Source organism: Macrotis lagotis, chromosome 1 (assembly GCF_037893015.1).
Source record: "Macrotis lagotis isolate mMagLag1 chromosome 1, bilby.v1.9.chrom.fasta, whole genome shotgun sequence".
NCBI classification, from domain to species: Eukaryota; Metazoa; Chordata; class Mammalia; order Peramelemorphia; family Peramelidae; genus Macrotis; species Macrotis lagotis.
The window spans coordinates 221,113,814-221,135,141 of NC_133658.1; the positions used below are offsets into that span (position 1 = coordinate 221,113,814).

At 39.8% G+C, this 21,328-nt stretch overlaps 1 protein-coding gene across 6 annotated transcripts in view; it reads left to right on the forward strand.

Annotated features, from left to right (window-relative positions):
- Positions 1–6,929: 6,929 nt before the first annotated feature.
- BIRC6 (baculoviral IAP repeat containing 6) overlaps positions 6,930–21,328 on the forward strand; it is a 309,262-nt gene continuing 294,863 nt past the window's right edge. For all 6 annotated transcript variants that reach the window (XR_012473425.1, XM_074209682.1, XM_074209678.1 and 3 more), the window contains exon 1: positions 6,930–7,242. Coding sequence is in view for 5 of the 6 variants with exons in the window: in XM_074209682.1 (XP_074065783.1) it covers positions 6,930–7,242 (313 nt within the window). In the remaining variant the exon portion in view is untranslated. The remainder of the gene's footprint in view (positions 7,243–21,328) is intronic.

A 21,328-nucleotide genomic window follows, 5' to 3' on the forward strand; every position in this document is an offset into this window, starting at 1 on the left:
CATTTTCTCTCTTTAAATTATTTTTTTTCCTGTTTAAAAATTATATCTCAGGGGTGGCTAGGTGGTGTAATGGATAGAGCACTGGCCCTGGAGTCAGGAGTACCTGAGTTCAAAGCTGGCCTCAGACACTTAATAAATTATCTAGCTATGTGGCCTGGGCAAACCACTTAATCCCATTTGCCTTGCAAAAACCTAAAAAAACCCAATTCTATCTCCACCAGAATGTAAACTCCTTGAACCATCTGGGACTGGGTCAGATGACTCCAGAGGAGAAAGTGAGGCTGATATGGTATCATGACTTTGTCATAGTATCACCTCTTGGTAATGTCTTGGTTCTCTTCAAGAATGAAGGACAAACAACAAACTCCTTGAAAAGATCTGAAGCTCAGCATGTGAGGAAAGTTGGGATATTAGGAAAAGTGGTCAATTGTGGAAATTTAGTGAACCACACTGTCTCCATTTTGTGACTCAATTTTGGAGATAGTTCAGTTTCTATTAAAATTCTGTTTTGTGAGAAAACCTTATTCAATTGTGGGAATTGTAAGAAAGCCCTATTACATTGTTTGAACCTTTGTGGCTGGGAAACTGGATCATCTATAACTGCTGTTTAGAGATCCTTAACTATGGACCTAGGTTATGCTATCAGAAACCTGGGTCAGATCCAGAGACTGATGCAAAGAAGATTTTCCTCGTAATGTACGTATCAAGTAGCCCATATGCCATAACTGAAAAGAGGCCTTAGTTTTTGTTTCTGTGTTCCTTTGATTGTTTACTGATAAACTGGATGGGACACCTCCTTTTTCTGAATTCAGAGAATTTCACCTGTTAATTTACTCTCTCCCTTCAAACTTGGAAAGTCTGAAAATTTTCATCCAATTAGAAATCAGATTACTTAATGTTGTGTTGTTTCTTTTAATTGATCTTCTTTGATTAATTACTTTTAACCTATAAAAGTCTGTCTTTTCCTATATTGGGATACTTGCCTAAACTGAGGAGGCCTGATCCTGGTTTATTGAGCAATTGGCATGTATTGTTTAATAAATTGATAAGTGGGGAAGATTGAGCCCTTTGTTTTCCTCTGTTATTTCATCTTTCACCCCCAATACATGGTGCCTTGCATATAGTAGGTGTTTAATAAAAGGCTGCAGAATTGGAACTAGGCCAGGCAACTTGATGGGCAGCTGTTGATTTACTTTATCTTTCTCTCTCTTTCTCCTAGATTCTACAAAAGGTCAGTGACCTGAGACTAGCACTGGATAGGAAGAGATTGGGTTGGATGGAATAGGAGAGACTACATGGTGCTGTCATTAATTCTAAATTGCCACAAAATTCTCATTTCTTGAATATCAAGAAATAATCTCCCAGTGAAATTACAAAACACAGAAAGTAAAAACATAGAAGTTACAAAACACAGAAGTAAAAACTGTATGGGATCAGGAGGTGCATATCATCCTGTCTACTAATGACATTAGGCCAATCAGTTTTATTGACTTATAAAAGACCAATATTTTTATTTACCTGACTTGTCCAGGTTTATTTCTATCTGTACTCCACTGAATAAGATATGTGTTTTAAGATATAAAGGGCCTTTTCTCTTATCAACTCCTATACATTGCATAGTAATGTTATACTCATTTTACCTAGGTAGAAAAGGCCAATGAGTTCAACTTTCATCTATTTGGCATCTATTCTTTCAACACTCCTGAGAAGGCCTGAACTGGATTAAATGGTAATTGGAAAATGTTTAATAAAATAAAAATACAATAAAATTAAGATGATGTTTTATTGCTGAAGTTAATTTGAGGTTTTTCCGAGTCAGTATGCAGTTGCAGGGATCCTTCCTTGTGGTCTAGAAGTTCCCCCTATTTGTGGGTTGTTGTTGTTGTTGGTTTGGGTTTTTTTTGCATAGCAGTGGGGTTAAGTGACTTGTCCAAGGCCACACAGCTAGGTAATTATTAAGTGTCTGAGGCCAGCTTTGAACTCAGGTCCTTCCAATTCCAGGACTGGTGCCCTATCCACTGTGCCACTTAACTGCCCCCTATTTGTGTTTAACACAACTACATTGACACACAAGAAGTATTATAAAAGATAATATCAAGGGTATTTACTAATTGAAAATTAGGTGTATTGGTTATGGAGACAAAATCGGAAACAACTAATGGATAGTGTGAAAGATACTTGAAATCCCCAAGATTTTTTTAAAAGAAGAATACCTCATTTTCCATTGCTTGAGGCCTGTGTGGGAAGTTTATGTCAAAACAAGGACAAAAAATTGCATAAGATGAGGTGGGATCTGTACTGGTGGGAAAAATCAAACAAAACAGTCTTTTCAGGGTCAATATGGTCATCTTATTGCATATGATTTCTATTGCATTGTGATCTGAGAAAGATGTATTCACTATTTCTGCCTTTCTGCAGTTGATCATTAGGTTTTTATGCCCTAGTACATGGTCAATTTTTGTATAAGTGCCATGTACTGCAGAGAAAAAGGCATATTCCTTTCTGCCTCCATTCAGTTTCCTCCATAAGTCTATCACATCTAGTTTTTCTAACAATCTATTTACCTCCCTTTTTTCTTGTTTATTTTATGATTCGATTTATCTAGATCTCAGAGTGGGAGGCTGAGGTCTCCCACTAGTAGAGTTTTGTGGTCTATGTCTTCCTGTAGTTCTTTCAGCTTCTCCTCTAAAAATTTGGATGCTACCCCATTGGGTGCATATCTATTCAGTATTAAAATCACTTTATTGTCTGTGATACCTTTTAGGAGGATGTAGTTTCCTTCTTTATCTCTTTTAATGTTATCTACTTTTGCAGCTGCTTTATCTGAGATAAGTATTGCTACTCCTGCTTTTTTCACTTCAGATAAAGCAAAATATATTTTGCTCCAACCTTTTACCTTTACTCTCCATGTATCTCTCTACTTCAAATGAGTGTCTTGTAAGCAACTTATTGTAGGATTCTGGTTTTTAATCAACTCTGCTATTCGTTTATGTTTTAAAGGAGAGTTTGTCCCATTCACATCCAAAGTTATAATTACTCTTTATTGCCCTCCATGCTATCTTCCCTGTTTGTATTTTCCCCTTTTACCCCTGCCTTTGTCTGTATTCCCCAGTATTTTGTTTCTGAATACCACCCTTTGCAGTGTTTGCCCTCCTATATCCACCCCCTCCCCTTTCTTTCCCCTGTCCCTTCCCTTCCTTCTATTAGTTCCCCCTTTTTCTCCCCTTCCCTGTCTCCATCTCCCCCCTCCCCTTTTCCCCTTCTAATACTTGAAAGGTAAGATATTTTTTAAGTTAACTGAGTATGTGTATAGCCAAGTCTGATGAGAGGAAGATTCTGGTGTTTCTCATCTCCTTTCTTTCCCTCTATTATCATAGGTCTTTTGTACCTCTTAATGTAATGAGATTTACTGGTCATCTTTACACTGATGAATACCTAAGTTATTAAATTGTTAATAAAGATGAATTAGAAATTTTATAGTACTTTATTATGCTTAGATGAATGTGTAAAATCATCTGGTTCCTGGAACATGGTTTATCTCTAAATTGGAACTCAGGCAAGAGTGTAAATAGAACTATTTGGGTATTTTGTGAGAGTGAACTTAATTAGGCCTTTGGAAGCAAATTGAAACTTCGGGTCTAAATATAGGTGCATGATCTCAGTGGGTCACAGTGGGACAAAAATATGGGAGATTGGGTTAAGAATGGGAGATCAGCCTGTGTAGACAAGGTAGGTGATAATATCTTAGATTCTGGGTTAGATGGTTCCCTGGAGTCTAACAATCACATTATGTAACAATGGAAATTAAGGACTACAAAGAAAAAGTGACTTGCCCAAAGTTATAGTGTAGTATGTGTTAGGTCTGTAATTTGAACCTAGATCTTCAGACTGAATTTTTCCATAGAATGGAAAAGTATCTGCTAAATCAAGATGTTTAGCTCATCTCTTATCTGATGGACTGGAATATTCTAATTGGTCTCCATAGCTCATTTCTTCCCTATCCACTCCTTCAGTTCACAGAGACCAAAGTGATTTCCTTAAAGTGATGGTCTGAATACGACTGTGCTGCCTTATTACTTCTAGGATGAAATGTAAACTCTTCCTTTTGGCATTTAAAGCATTTTTCAACCCAATTTTAATCTATGTTTTGACTCTCTTCACATTGGTCTTGGCTTATAGCCTTTTCAAGTTGAAGAATTTACCATCAGTTTGGTAGCTGACCTTGACACTGTGTACATGTCCCTCCATGGTAGCATCTCTTTTTGTATTTGTTGTCTCCCATGTATAACAATGCATTTCCTCCTCATTTTTGCCTATGAGATTAAGATTCCACTTTTTATATGCAACTTTCTCATCACCTCAGCTGCTAGTACCTTCCCAGAAAAATGACTATTTTGTATATGCCAGTATGTATGCATATTATCTCCCTTGGCTATAATTGTTAGCTTACTTGTTAGCTCTTTCCATGCAAAGTATGGTTCGACTAAATTGGACTTCTCTCTACTCAAAAATCACTATGTTAGAGTCAAGTTGGAGTATTCTGACTGGCTGATCAGATTAATATTAGTTTGGAATGCTCTACCATAGGTTAAGTAGTTCATCTGAATATTTGGGGTGGGCTCTCTAAACTTGTACATCTCAGTGTTCCTTTGAAGTACTTCAGCTTTGCTTTGCTCACAGGACACAGTACCATCTCTGGTGAGGGTATGCCATCCTGGGCAGTCCTGTATCTTCCATGTTGCATGATCAATTCCAGAGTTCTTAAGAAAGACTTAGAAAGTGTCTTTGTATTGTTTATTCTGACCCCCTCCCCCCATCCTTTCCTCCCTACCATGAGTACTTGGTCTTGTGTACGTTCTCCATAAAATAGTCCTTTTGGAAAGCTGATGATTGGCATTTGAACAATGTGACCAGTCCATCAGAGTTGCACTCTCTGTAGTAGAGTTTGAATACTTGGCAATTTAGCTTGAGAAAGGACTTCAGTGTGCCTTATCCTGCCTGGTGATCTTCAGACTCTTCCAAAGACAATTTAAATGGAAGTGATTCAGTTTCTTGGTATGGCACCGGTATACTGTCCTACTTTTACAGGCCTGTGACAAAGTGGTCAGCACAATGGTTCTGTAGAGCTTCAATTTGGTAGGCAGCCTAATTTTTCTCTCCCACACTTCCCTTTGGAGTCTCCCATACACTGAGCCAGCTCTGGCAATGCATGTGTCACCCTTATCATCAATGTGTACCTCCCTGGAAAGGACACTGCCAAGGCAAGTGAACTTGTCCATGATACTCAAAACTTTTTAATTTGCTGTAATCGATAGTTCCACATATGGATGGTGTGGTGCTGGCTGATGGAATATCTGTGTTTTCTTGGTGTTAACTGTTAGGCCAAAATTAGCACAGACACCAGAGAATTGATCCATATTTTGCTACATCTCAGCTTTAGAGGCTGCATTGAGTGTACAATTATTTCATGTACCAATATTCCCTCCACTTTGGTCTTGAACTCATTGGTTTGGTAGCTGACCTTGAGGCTGTATATATGTCCCTCCATGGTAGTATCTCTATTTGGATTTGTTGTCTCCCATATCTAACTATACATTTCCTCCTCACTTCTACCTCAGTTTCCTTCAAGGTTCAGCTCAAGATTTCACCTTCTATAAGAAACTGTTTCTCATCACCTCAGCTACTACTTACCTTCCCAGCAAAATGATTATTTTGTATATGCCAATATGTATGCAAACTCCCAATGAGCCAAGATCCATTCGCTTTAGTCCTTAGTATCCTTAGAATCAATCAATCATTGTGCTCTGCATAGACAGCGATACCTTAATAAGTCGGCGTTACTGAGTGGAAAAAAAGTTTCGGCACTTCTTTCAAGACTCTTTGCTTGCATACTTCTAGAACCTGTATGAATTATGATGCTGCCCTGTGAGAGAAAATGCTTCGTTACTAGTCAATAGCTCAAACTTGGAGCCCCCGAACTGAGCAGGGAATTCAAAGAGTTGTTGATTTAGGGCTGGAAGGCACCCCAGAGGTCCAGGCGGTTTCTGCCTGTAAGGTAGCATTGTACAGCAGGTGCAGAAGCTGCCTCTGAGTGGGAAGGCCCTTGTGCAGATTCTGCAGGTGACACATACTGGCCGCCAGACTTCTCAGCACTGCGGGCCACTCTACACACACAGACACACACACAAACATACAGAGACACAGAGACACACACACAGACATAGAGACACACACACATACAGACACACACACACAAAAACACACACACAGAGTTCCCGCCACAAGTAAAGACAAAAAAAAAGGCAAAACTGATTCGCGGAGGCTTCCTAAAACATGTGTTGTGAGTTCTAGGGGACTAGGGCTTGGCATGCATGCTACAGCCCTGCTTCACCACCTGGCATCTGTGTGACCTTGGACCTGGGGCTTAATCTCCCTCGGTCTAGTTGTGGGATGGCCACGCCTGACGGCTCCTCCGGAGTCGGCCGGCAGCTCTGAACCCGGGAGTTCTGTGGGAATTTGGGGGGTCCGGGAGGGCGCGAGGCCACGAGGCCGCGGCTGCCCGGGGCTTGGCGGGAGTCGCACCCCAGGGAAGGCGCGGCGGCGGCGGCGGGGGCGCGAGGGCGCGGGCGGGGGCGCTTGGCTCCCCGGCCCCCACCGTGCAGAGCGGAGCCCGGCTCGCGCCGGCGGCTGGGGGAGGGGCCGCGCGGCCGGAGCTCACCGGGCGGCCAGCGGCGGCGAGGGGCGCGCGGCGCGCGTGGCAGGCGGGGCCGGTTGTGCGCATGCCCCCGGCGCCGCCCCGCCCCCTCTCCGCGCCGGCCGGCCCGCCGCGCCTCCCGCGGCTCCCTCCAGCCACCTGACGTTTCTGCTGCGTGCCCGGCGCCCTGACTTCACTTCCGGCTAACGCCGCTCGGCCTGCCCCCTGGCCCCGGATGGTGACTGGCGGCGGCGCTGCTCCTCCCGGGACTGTCACTGAGCCGCTTCCCAGTGTGATTGTGCTGAGCGCAGGCAGGAAGATGGCGGCTGCCGCGGCCTCGGGCCCCGGCAGCTCCTCGGCGGCGGCCGGGGCCGGGGTCTCGGAGTGGCTGGTGCTGCGGGACGGCTGCATGCGCTGCGACGCCGAGGGGCTGCACAGCCTGTCCTACCACCCGGCGCTCAACGCCATCCTGGCCGTCACCAGCCGCGGGACCATCAAAGTCATCGACGGCACCTCGGGGGCCACCTTACAGGCCTCGGCGCTCAGCGGTGAGTCCCGGGCGCCCCCGGGGCGCCGGCCTGGGCGCGGGGAGGAGCCGGGCCCTCCGGGGAAGGAGAGAGGCATGATGGGGGGAGGCCGCGGGCGAGGCCGGGCCGGGCCGGGGCGGGGGCGGCGGCAGGAGCCTGGCGGGGAGGCCGGGCCCGCCGGGAGCCCGGCCTGGGGTTGGCGCGGAGCGGCGGGCGTGGGGGCCGCCTTTGTGGGCCTCGGGTGTCGGCGATGGACCCGCCTGGTCCCGCCGGCCCGGGGAGGCTCGGAGGAGGCGCCGGCCCCGGGACGGAGGTGTGGGGTCCTGGGGAAGGGCGCAAGCATCCGCCGCCGCGGGTCCCCCCCCCCCCCCCCAGCTGGAGAGGAAAGCCAAAGGGGCCGAAGAAGCCTGAGCCCGGCGCCGGGAGGCCGAGGTCCTGCTGCTCCGGCCCAGGCTCCGATGGAGGCCAGGAAGAGCCGGGCCGGGCCGGGCCGCCCCCGGACTTTCCCCATCTCAGCCCTTCTCCTTCTCTGCACTTCTGGAAGGGAGGGAGAATTGGCTCCCCGAGGTGCAGAGGCACTGCCCTTCGGGTGGGGCGAGGGCTGGGCCGCCCCCTCTCTTCCCAGCCCCCAGAGGGAGACCTTGCCCCTTGCTCCTGGGCTCCATCCCATTCCCCAGAGGCCAAAAACTTAGAACCGACCGAAAGGAAAATCTTGGTTTGCCCGTATTCTCTCTATTAGGTGAAATCACAGGGACTTTTCTGCTGTTTTTATGGTCGCGTGCCCGGGGAAGTGGTACTGGGGGATTATTGAGACTCCTGGGAAGGAGCCGGTGGGCGGAAAAGCAATTGACAGACTTGTTAGGTTTTTACGTGGTTCTTATGTACTAGACTCCTTCAGATCACACATGTATTAAGCTCTTTTAAAGTTGTTTCTCTTCTTCAGCCACCAAACAACAGAATCTAAAGTTCTTGAAAGGAACTCCCGATTTTCCTTTTTTTTTCCCTTTGTGTCTCCAGCTCTTGGCACAGTCTCTTGCTCATAGTAGATTCTTGATAACTGTTTATTGGATCAGATTAATATATATGTATATATATAGGATCAGATTAACATATATATATGTGTGTGTGTGTGTATATATATTTGGGTTTAACTAAATTAGAGTTGTCATGAGATATCCTTAGATTAGCAACCAAACCATATGGGTGGTTTTAGAGCTATGAAATTGAGAGGTAGTCCTGGTAAAATGGGAAGCTTAATCGAGTATTTGGAGCCTGAGAAGCCAGCCTCAAATTCCAGCACTGAAAACTACCTATGTGACCTTGGGCAAGTCACTGAACTCCTTTGAGCTTCAGTTTGTTCAACTAAAGAATGAGAGTTGGATTAGATAACCTTTTGAGCTTCATTCCAGTCCTAAATTTATGATTTTCTAATACTATTTAAAGGATGAAAAATTAGTGTGGAAATGAAGAGACAGCTCAGAAGTGAATGAAGAGTCATTTGCTCCAGTGGTATATATGATTACATATATATGTTCAGTTTTAAGGTTTGCAGAGCACTTTAATAAATTCAAATCAACAAGTATTTATTGGATGTGTTGTGTCCTAAACCCTGAGGATTCAAAGAAAGGAAAAAAGAACCCCCCCCCCCCCCCAAGGCCTCTCTACTCCCTTCAACCAATAACTGCCTATAGTGGAGCTCACAGTCTAAAGGGAGAGACCACTAACAAATAGCTATGTACATATAGCTACAGCATAGATTGGAAATAGTCACAAATTATACATACGTAAAATCACTTTAATTTTTATCTCATTTGATCTTCTCTAAAATCTGATGTTGGGGCTGTTATTTTACAGATTTTACAGATAATGAACTCAAAGATGTTCAAGTGACTTGCTCAGATACAACTAGTGATTATCTGAGACAAGGATTTGAACTCAGACTCTATCCATTGTACACTTAGGTGCCTCAGAATCATAAGAGAGACTGTGATGTTTTTTAGATATGAAAGAAGTGGAGAAGGGCCAGTGATCAGAGTGATTCATAGTTAGTGACTGAGTTTCTTCATTTTTTTTTCTCAGTTAAAATTATACCTGATGTTAGGTGGCTAGGCTTTATGCTTTCTTTAAATTCCTTCCAGCTCTTGAATTCTTAAAAAATTTGCAGAACATACACCTGAGCAAAATCTAGAACATAAAGGAAATGTTGATATCTTGTTTTTGAAGGGACAGGTGAGTTGTCCCATGTATGTGGACAGGCGCTGGGTTTAAAATGTCACTGGGGGAGAGGAACAGGAAATAATTTGATTATGAGAAATGTAGTAGAAATTGCAGAAGGTTTAATAAATGAATGATGTTAAATATTTGGGAGTAGGAAGGAGTTCATAAGATATTGGGAATATACCTTATCTTGTAGAAGAGAATTGTACTTTTGAGTCAGGAAGGTCTAGGCTTCAAATGGAACTTCTGACATTTGGTTTCACTGTAACTAACTATAGGAAGGTTAACCCTTGAGCCTCAGTTTTCTCATCTGTAAAATAGAAATATTACATGACAGAGTTGTGAATATCAAATGAAATTCTGTATATATGGCACTCTGCAAACCTTAAAATGATACATAAATGTCAGCTTATGTTTTAAGTATTACAGTTTGCTTGTAGTGAATAGAAAGAAGAGGTCGGGGTGAGATAGTATGGGATTGGAGGCCACATTTAGGGTAAAGTAATGTTTTGGGGCTGTATCAAGATGGTTGGGGAGACCTGGGTCATATGTGTGCTCTGTACATAGGTGAGGAAAGAATATGTTATGTGATAAAATTATTTTTGAGGATTTTGTGTATATAATTGAACAAATGTATGAATAAATGATGGTGCTTTCTGTGGAAAGTCAGAATGTTTATGTTGGAAGTATAGCAGTGAATCCCAAATGGCAAAAAGTTTTTAGTTATATGCTCAAAAGTGAATTATTTTTGTAATTGAAACCATCCCAGTTCTCTCAGAATTAAATCTGTTGCTATATCATTCATAGTCATACTCCAGTTTACTATTTATTGGGAGAATTGAAGACTTAGTTTTTTATTTGTAGGTCACAGTAACTGAAGTCCAAAAATTTTTTTTTATAATGTTTGGAAATAATAGAGATTAAAGCTAAAGTGCCTGGGGAGTGAGTGCTTTAGGCAGATATGGGTGGGGGTGAGAGAGAGAGAGAGAGAGAGAGAGAGAGAGTGTGCAGAGGTATGGTGTTTTTGTTCTGTGGTGGATAAAACTATTTACTTTTATTTGGTAATGGATAAATTAGAGTTGTGTGATTAGAGGGTAGCCTGTATTTTATTGAAGGAGGTAAAAATTGTAAGTGGGTATAGAATTACATTTTTTAAATGAAGTTATTCTACAATAATAATTGTGTACCCATGATATTGATGTATTAGGTTTGTGAACATAGGGTCTGTTTACTCAGTTTTCATATATATATATATATATATATATATATATATATATATATATATATATATCTGTGTGTGTATATCAATATGTGCATATATTTGCATATTTATAGACTCTCATCAGGCCTTTAGCCCATCTTAATGGTTGCTTGATTACCTTGAGAGAAAAATGGACATTTGTTTTACTGGGCTCCACTCTTATTTTGGCTGCTTATTTCACTCTAACTTTAATCAATTCCAGGAGATTTAAGAAGATATGTGATAACCATTTAGTTCAGTAGCATTTCAATTAAGTAAATAAACTTTTTGCTGATCTGGGGGAGATACCAAAAGAAAACCTTAATAGAGTTGTGAGGGAAATGCTTTGAAATGTGTGATGTGCAGGGATTGGAAGTGAATGGAGGAAGGAAAATCAGAGAAGCTTCCTGAAAGAGGCAGCATTTTAATTAAGCTTTAAAGCATAGGTAGGTTTTTAGTTGATAAAATTAAGAGGGGAAGTATATGCAGGATAGTTTGATTACAATGTAATGTTTGATGTGAGAGTGGGGAGGTGGGTAATATTAATAAGACTGGAATTATAGAGTGATTCCAGATTATGGAGGATTGAACTTTGAGGCTTTCAAAAATATTTGAGCAGCAGAATGACATGACAGAATCTTTGCATAAGAAATGTATAGGTTGTTCTTAATTCTTCTATCAGTGGGAAGAATAAGTTGGGGGGAGGGAAAAAAAAAGAACTGTTAGGATGCTGTTAACTTTAGTCTAGATGGGTTGTTCAGTGGGACTAGCAGAGAATGTATATGGAAGGCATGCTGTCAAATTCCAAGACTTGGTGATTTATATGAGATGAGAATGAAGTAACACTTACATTTCAAACATGAGACTTACCTGGTGGTGTCATGGACAGAAATGATAAAGTAAAATGAGGAGCAAGTGTTCAATAAGCATTTACTTCTCTGTGACTACTCTGTGCAGTCATAGGTAAAGACAAAATCAAAACAACTTTGCTCTTAGGAAGCTTACAATCTAGTCAAGGAGATACATCTATTGGTATAAACTAGTTGGATAAGAATAGGGACTGACATGGAACACTATTGTTCTATTAGAAACCAGGAGGGATGGGAGTTCAGGGAAGCCTGGAAGGATTTACATGAACTGATGTTGAGCGAGATGAGCAGAAACAGAAGAACATTATACACCCTAACAGCAACATGGGGATGATGATCAACCTTGATGGACTTGCTCATTCCATCAGTGCAACAATCAGGCACACTTTTGGGCTATCTGTGATGAAGAACACCATCTGTATCCAGAGAAAGAACTGTGGAGTTTGAACAAAGACCAAAGATTATTACCTTTAATTTAAAAAAAAATCCTGTTATCTTATTATATAATTTTTCTAGCTCTTATACTTTATTTTTCTTCCTTAAGGATATGATTTTTTCTTGCATCACATTCAGCTGAGAGCAATGTATACCATGAAAGCAATGTAAAGACTAACAGACTGCCTTCTATGGGAGGTGGGGGGAGGGAAGCAAGATTAGGGGAAAAATTGTAAAATTCAAAATAAATAAAATATTTGTTTTATTAAAAAAAATAGAATAGGGACCGTGAATCCATGATTTCATTAGTGTAGGGAATTCCCATGTTGGCAAAATTCTCATTATCATTGTAGGCTGACACTTTTTCACTAGTTTATAGTCTTAGAGAACTGCCTAGGTACTGAGATAAAGTGACTTGTTCAGGGTCACATAGTGCTTACCAGTCAAGAGGTGGGACTTGAATTCAGGTCTTTCTAACTTGAAGGCCATGTCTCAGGGTATATAGAGACAAGGTGATTGGAGAGTTTTCAGTAGAAGCTAGGAGTAGGAAAGGTTTCTGTAGCGTGTGGTGCTTGAGCTGAGGTTCCAAGGAAACTAAGAATTTTAAGATGTAGAGGTTAACAGACAGTGCTTTCCAGATAGGGAGGATATGAGCAAAGACATGGAAACAATAGAGGGAATGCTATGTATAAGGGACAGCAGGACTAATTTAACTGGCTTTATCTAGTATGCATGAAAGGGAGTGATATAAATAAAAAAAAAGGTGGAAAGAGTTTGATTTTAGGTTGTTAAAGATTTAAAATGCCAAAGTAAGAACACTTAAGTTTGACTAGGGGAGTGACATGGTCAGACCTATATTGTATTAAAATCAGTTTATCAAGTATATGGGGAATTAATCAGAAAGACATTAGAGACTTGGAAACCAATTAGGCTGTAGAATCATCCTTTAAAGAGTGGGAGCGGTGGTGGTGGTGAGGGAAGAGGATAAATGCAAAGGAAATAGAGGTAGAAATAAAATTTCTGGTGTAGTATGAGGTTTTTAGAAAAATCCTATAGATGGTTGTAAAGGTGTGGATCTGTATGTTTGGAGAGAGATCAGGAATGGAGATATAGATTGGTATTCTTGGTATAGATGTGTAGTGACAGAAGCTTTGGAAATAAATGATGTTGTCTGTGGTGAGTATCAGAAGAAAAAAAATTTAAAGGAACATTCACTGAGGGTGGTTGGGAAAGGTTGAAGAGCAATTAGAGAGGAAGCAAAATGAGAATATTGTTGTCTTAAGCTAAAGGAAGAAGTGTCAATGTTGCTGTAAGATCAAGTAAGATGAGAATTTTAAGAGTATGAGATATGGGGATTTAGGGACTTCTTTGTTTGAAGTAATGCCTTTTGTTTAAAAATTGCATTCACTTCTTCCTTTTTCTATTGAACCTATCCTTGTAAAGAGAATCAAGTATAAAATCGTTTTTTTTTTTAAATGCTTCATAACCTGGTCCCTTCATATCTTTTCTATTCTTATCACACTTTACTCCCATACATATACTTTATGATCTAGGGATAGTGAGGGGCCTTTAGCTGTTCCTTATACAAGTTCATCCCCCCAGTTATGTGCCTTTTCAGTAGATGTCTCCTGTGTCTAAAAGACTCCCCCCTCCTTTTCACTTCTACTTTGACTTTCTTTAAGACTCAACTCTAGTCATGTCTTCTATGTGAGACCTTTTCCTACCCCTCTCCCCTAGTGGCCTTCCCTTTTAGTCTCTATGTATCATGTGTATATGTATGTGTATACATACATAATATTGTATATTACATATAATAGCATATATATACTTTGAATACAGAGAGGTAAGTTAGTAAGCAAAAACAATTTCAACAGTGAATGAGCTTATCTGGCAGTGTATATAATATTATTCTCCCTGTAGTCTCTTGCCTCTGACAAGAAAAGAGATATGTCTTATTATCTATTACTTGAGACTAAGATGAGTTATTAAAATTAAGAATTTGGCTTTGTAGTTTTTTTCCCTTCTTACCTTATCATAGACATATGTAACTGGTTCTGCTTGTTTTATTTTTATACTTGATTCTTTTTCCAGCTCTAGATGTATGATCCTACGAGAATAAATTTTCTCAGGTTTCTTTTATTTCTCATTTCTTATTGCACAATAATACTTTATTACACTTACCTTCTATAACTTAGTTAACTATTTCCCAATTGATAGGTACCCATTTAATTGTTTCCACACAAAAAAAGTGCTGCTGTAAATGCTCTGATATAGATTATCAGAGTTTGCCATTTTTGTCAAGTTTCTGGATAGAAGGTGAGACTCAACTCATTTTAATTTCTCTTATTGTTTAGTGACTTAGAACATGTTTTCATATACTTATTGATATATTGGTAATTTTACATGTCCTTTCACCACTTATCAATTGGGGAATGGATTTTGACCCTGAATATGTGTCAGTTGCCTATATATCCTGGATAGAAAGACTACCACTAGTATTATTTGATGAAATTTTTAATTTGTTATTTATTTTATCCTTTGTATATTTTGATTTTATTCTTCCAAAACTTTTTGTGATTAAAATGATCAATTTTTGTTTATCATTACGGTTTTATTCCGTGCTTGTGCTTGTTAGGTGCTGGGAATTCAAGAACAAAAAGTTCTTGACCTCAGGGAATATAAATACTTCTGAAGAGAAATAATATGCTCCCAGATAAATAAGGGGTAGACACAAAATAAATATAGTGACTTGGAGATGAAGTAGCACTACAACTGAGGATAAAGAAAGACAGTTAATACAATTTGACAACAACTTCTGGAAAAAACTGTAAAATGGTATGACAGAAAGTAGGGATAGACCCACATCTTTCCCTATATACCAAGATAAAGTTGAATGGATACATGATTTAGATATAAAGGGTGATACCATAAGCCAATTAGAAGAGTAAGGAATTAATTATCCATCAGATCTAATGGAGAGGCGAGAAGTTTATGACCAAACAAGAGATAGAGAATTTTATAAAATATAAAATGGATAATTTTGATTACATTAAATTAAAGTTTTTCAATTTTGTTTTACCCAGCTACATGCAAAAGCAAATTTCAACATTTACTTCCAAAACTTTTGAGTTTCAAATTCTCTCTCTTCCTCCCACCTCACTTCTCTCATTGAGAAAGCAAGTTACTTAGTAAAGGTAAGAAACGTATAACCATGAAACACATCACTTCAAAAGTTGTCTTGTAAAAGTGAACATAATCCCCCCCCCCCCACACACACACACACAAAGAAAGAGAAATCTCAAGAAAAATATAGTGGGGAAAAAAAAGTGTGCTTCAGTTTGTATTTAGATACTATCAGCTCTTTCTTTGGGATAGATAGCATTCTTTATCATGTCCATCAGAGAAATTGCTTCATTATTTTTTCCCCCATAGTTGTTTACATTAAAAAGCTTTTATATAAATAAGATCAATGCATCCAAGATTAGAAGGAACATTGAAAACTGGGAAACAATTTTCACAAGGGGTGTTTCTGATAAAGGCTATTTCTAAAATATATAGGGAACTGAGTCAAATTTGTAAAACTACAAGTCAGTCCTCAGCTGATAAATGGTCAAAGGATATGAATAGTAAGTTTTCTGATGAAGAAATTAAAGATACCAATAGTCATATAAAAAATTGTAAAAGTCACTATTAAATGGAAAAATATAAATTAAAACAACTTTGAAGTACCACCTCATACCTATCAGATTGACTGAAATGCCAAAAAAAGGAAAATGATCAATCCTGGAGAGGATTTAAGAAAACTGGGATGCACTGTTGGTAGAGTTGTGAACTGATCCATCCATTTTAGAGAGCAATTTGGAACTTAACCCAAAAGGCAATCAAACCGTACATAATCTTTCATCCAACAATACCACTACTAAGTCTATATTCCAAAGACATCTTAAAAAGGGGGAAAAGACCCATATGTGCAAAAATTATAGTAGCTCTTTCTATGGTATGCAAAAATTGGAAATTGATAGGAACTCCATCAATTGAGAAATGACGGAAAAAAGTGTGGTATGTGAATTTGATGGAAGAAATCATGTGAACTTCAAAAAAACCTGGAAAGACTTGCATGAACTGATACTGAGTGAAGTGAACAGAACCAGGAGAACATTGTACACATTAACAGCAACTGTGTGATGATGATCAGCAATGAACGACTTAGTTCCTCTCAGCAGTTCATGATCAAGGACAGTTCTTTTTTTTTTTAGTTTTATTTATTTAAGGCAATGAAGTTAAGTGACCTTCCCAAGGTCACACAGCTAGGTAATTATTAAGTGTTTGAGATAGAATTTGAACTCAGGTCCTCCTGACTCCAGGGCTGGTGCTTTAGCCTCTGTGCCACCCTGATCAAGGACAATTCTAAAACTTGTGATGGAAAATGTTAGAGTAAAAAAAGTGAAGAATTTGAATGCAGATCTTTTAGAGTATACTATGTTCACTTTTTAAAACTTGTTTTAGTTGCATTCTTAACATGATTTTTCCCCCTTTAGTGATCTGATGCTTCTTTCAAAACATGACTATATGGAAATATATTAAACATGTATAGCCTATATTGGATTACTTGCTGTTATGGAGGGGGATGGAAATTTATCTTTGCTTGTAACTGGAAAAAAGTAAATGTTATGAAAAAAGAAAGGGATTTGAAGGAAGTTAAGGACTGCATTCCTGGTATGGGAAATGGCTTATGAAATGGCATGGTGGTGAGAGGTGAATTATGTGAATGGGAAATGACAAGAGCACTTTAATTGGAGTCTAAAGTGAAGGAAGTGTTATGTTTACAGCTTGGAAAGAATTATGAAAGACTTTTATTTATTTTTTAAGGTTTTTTTTTTTTTTTTTACAAGACAAATGGGGTTAAGTGGCTTGCCCAAGGCCACATAGCTAGATAATTATTATGTGTCTGAGGCCGGATTTGAACTCAGGTACTCCTGACTCCAGGGCCAGTGCTTTATCCACTGTGCCACCTAGCCACCCTTTATGAAAGACTTTTAAACCATAGAGTTTATATTTTAGCCTAAAGGAAATGTGTAGCCATCAGAGGTAATTGGATAGAGGTCTTACATGGTCTTTATCTTAGGAATGTCAGCTTGGTAAAAGATGAATTGGAGCAGGGAGAGACTGTTACAGGAAGACCAGTTTGGCAGGCCAATTAGAGTCTCTTGCAATAATCAAGGTGAGAAGTGATGTGGTCCTAAACCAGAGAAATTAGTTTATGCTTCTCTCTATAATGCCATGTACACAGCATATATAGTACAGTTGATAGGATTGCACATTGACATGCTTGTTGAATCTTCCTTTTACTTCAAAAAAAGACTTACTTTTGACCTTTGAAACACTTCCCCTCCTCCATTCTACTTAATTGCTCATATCATTAATTATATCCATATCTATGCTTTTTGTTATACTTAGAAAGATTTTCTTATCACCTTGGAATGATTCATGTGTCAGACACTGTCAAGGCTCTGGAGATATAAAAATGAAACTCTCTTCCTTTAAGGTGCTTACTTTCTACTGGGTGGAAAAAACATGTACATATATACATACATATGGAAAATACATCCAAAATATCCCCAAAACCTTAGTGCAGTTTTAAGCTACTAAGTTTTTAAATTACACAAAGACTTGAGACATCCTTCACAGATAAACTGCAATTGGTGGGTGGGTGGGGGGTTGTTATTAACATTATTTATTAGTAGGTGGAATCAGGAGATGCCCTCCTATGGTAAGTGGCCCTTGAACTTTCTTTTTTAGAAAACTAGAGATTCTCCAAGTAGAGGTGAAGAAGGAGTTGCCAGCAAGTTTTTATTAAGTGCCAAGCTGTGTGCTCAGTACTTAGGGATACAAAGAAAAATGCAAAAATAGCCCTCACCCCTTTAAGGAACTTCCAATCTAGTGGAGGAGACAACATGGCAACAACTATATGAAAACATGATATATACAAGAAAAACTGGAAAGGATTGACAGAGGGATGTCACTAGTATTAAGGAGGAAATCCATAAAGGCTTCTTGAAGAAAGTGAGAGTTTAGCTGAGACTTAAAAGAAAGCCATGCAACCAAGGAATTTCAGAGAACATGGGGGGATGGCAGGTGAAAATACAGAAACTTTATCTTTAATGTCTTGTGTGAGGAGCTGTAAGTAGGCTTCTGTCATTGGAGTATAGATTGCATAGAGTTAGGAGGGAGTAAAGTCTAAGACTGGAAAAGGAGGAAGGAAACAGATGATAATGATCTTTGAATGCCAAACAGATGGGGTTTGCCTATGAGTGACATGGTCAGATCCACTCTTTAGAAAGATCACCTAGCTAAATGGAAGATGATCTTGAGTGAGGAGAAATTTGAAACAGGGAGACCAACTAGTAAGTTGTTGTAACAATTCAGCTTTGTCAGATGATAAGGGCCTATACCAAGATGATGGCAGCATCAGAGGAAAGTAGAGGAATGTATGAGTGATATTGTGAAGATAGAAATGATGGACCTTAGCAACTGATTGGATATGAGGGGAGTGAGAGAGAGTGAGTGCTAAGTTGAGGATGCAGTCTAAGTTGCAAGTTTGAGTGTCTGGAAGATTGGTGATGCCTTTGATAGTATTTAAGGAAGTTGGAAAAAGAAAGACTTTTAGGGAAAGTAGACAAGTTAGTTTGTGATCTGGATTGGGGTTAGGACAGAATAAGTAATTCTGAGACTCTCTTCATTGAGATGAATTTATAGAGAATTGATGAGATTCTCAAGTGAAATAGTATTTAAGAGAGAAGAGAGGAGGATTTAGGACAGAACTTTGAGTTAGTGGACCAAGATCTAACAAAAGGGACTGACAAGGAAGAATCCTCCAGGTAGGAGGAGAAGAAACAAGAGAAAAGAGTGCCAATGAAGACTTAGAGTGAAGAGAGTATCCAGGAGAAGAATGTGATAAATATTGGAAGCTTCAGAGATATCAAGATAGATGGGAATAGAGAAAAGGTCATTAGATTTGGTAATTAAGAGAGATCATTGGTAACATTGGAAAGAAGAATTTTAGTTAAATGATACTGGATATTGGACTGTTGAGAGTTAAGAGAGGGAGAAGAAAGGAAGTGGAGGCAACTTGTTGGATGTGGTTTTCCCTAACTTAGCCAAGGAAAGAGAAGAGATAAAGGATGATAGCTAGTAGTGTTGAGGGATAAGCAACAGGAGGAGACAGGAAGAGACTGAAGATAAATGAGGATAGGTTTGATAGAGGGGAAGCCATTTACCAGAGAAAATAGAATTGGGGTCATGTGTGTTAAAGATGTTTGCTTTGGTATAAGTCTTTTGTCTACCTCTTCATGTGGCTTAGAGGGCTGAAGGAGGAGATAGTGAGGGAAGGAGCCCCTGAGTGGTCTCAGTTGTTTTCAGTGATATATGAGGCAAGGTCCTTAGCTGCCTATGGACAGGAAGAGGGAAGGAAGCCATGGTAGGTAATGAGTATAATGAAAAAGTTTAGAAGGAGTAGAGTAGTGCTGGGGTTAGTGAATCAATTAGAGTGATGTAAAAGGATTGCCTTGTTCAGCAAGCACCCATTTGAAAATATGTACCATAAATTTGTGGAGAGCCTATTCATCACTATTATGATTTTGCTTAGCTTCATATGGTAGCAGGAGAATGGGCGTGAAGGAGTGAAGGCAGAAGATAGTGAGAGTAATCACAGGGAACATTTGGCAGACAGCAAGGTCAGTGATTGGAGAAGAGGACAAAGGGACTTGAGAGTAAAGGATAGCATAGAGTTGGACTGCTTTGAGATTAATATGGGGAAGGGAGGAGAATTTAACTAGTGTAGGGGTGATGACTTGCAAAAGTACTGAGAGTTGGAGGGATTGGTGGTTACACTGAATATAGAGAAATAGATTGATGGAATGATACCCTTGAATTTGGTGGGACCATTCCTTCTAGTCTTCTTTGCTGTACCTTCATCTCCTAGTTGTGATCATCATCCCCCAGCAGGAATTAAAGAGGATTGACTCTGAGCAAAGTACTGTACTAGTATAACTTATTGTGTCCAAGAGGACAGTTAGATTGATAGCAACCCAAATCTTGATTGGATGATTAATTGGGAGTGATTGAACCTCAAGGACAGGAAAGGTTACTTAATGATAATGGTAGAGTAAGAGTCTGACAGTGAGAGAAAGGAGTATACTGACTCTCCCACCACAACTTGCATATCAGTTGTGTGAGTGAAACTGCAACCAGTGATGGAAAAGGTGATGAGGAAGAACAGGAACAGGGAACTAAAAGGTTTTACATGATAACAAGTTTGTTACTTATGGAGCAAGCATTCCAAGAAAGCTCAATGGGAAAAGGTCAGGAGATCTGGAGTGGGGCATTTTTGGCCTTGATCCTGTCACCTTCCATAAGTGTCAAGTTCATGAACTCAGAAATTCTTTCATCTGTTTATTAACTTTCATCATTCTATTTTTCCTATGTGTTATTGACCCCCTCCAAACCTATTCTTCATCCTCAGTGAGACCTTCATGTCTTTTCCCTGATCTTAACTCCTGCTCCGATCACTTTCTCCTTCCTCTTCTCTATCTTGCTTGACCCATTGATGAACCAACTGAACTCTGCATAATCTTCTGCCCCCAATTCTTTTGCCCTCTTTTTCTGTCCCTGTTCATACCTTGTCAAATCCCAACCCTGAATTACTCTAATAATTTGCCACCTTAGCTTCCACTACAAATTTATATTATCTTATCTCAACTATACTCTCCCTGCAGCAATATAGCATTCAATTCCTTTTCCACTTCTCTCTAATTAGTTTGCTGCTTTTACTCCAGAAGCAACTGGTGGCACAGTGGAGACTGGAAGAATTCAAATCTAGCCTCACTTCCTAGCTCTGTAATCCTGGTGCAGTGTATTTTTCTGTTGGTCTCGGTTTCTTCTCCTAAGGTTGCTGTGAGAAACAATTGAAATATTTGTTTGTCTTGTATGTGGCTAATTATTTCTCTTCTTGTTTTCCTAGAATATAATGTGAGTTTCTTTGAGGTTGGGGATTTTGCCTTTTGAGATATCCTTAGTGCTTAACATATAGTAAGAGTATAATAAATGTTTTCTGTCTCATTTTCTGAGTTTAGGACTCTTTACAACTTCTCACCTACCTTCACAAGCATATGTCATTGTTTCCCACAGCAAACTTTATGTTGAAGTCAAAATGGATAGCTTTCTCCTTAGATTGCATTCCTTATGAGCCCAATGTGAACCAAACCATGTGGTCCAGTTTAAGGAAAATAGAATGTTTATTTGACAGAAGAGGAAATTTAAAGGGAGTATGATAACTGTCTTTTAAATG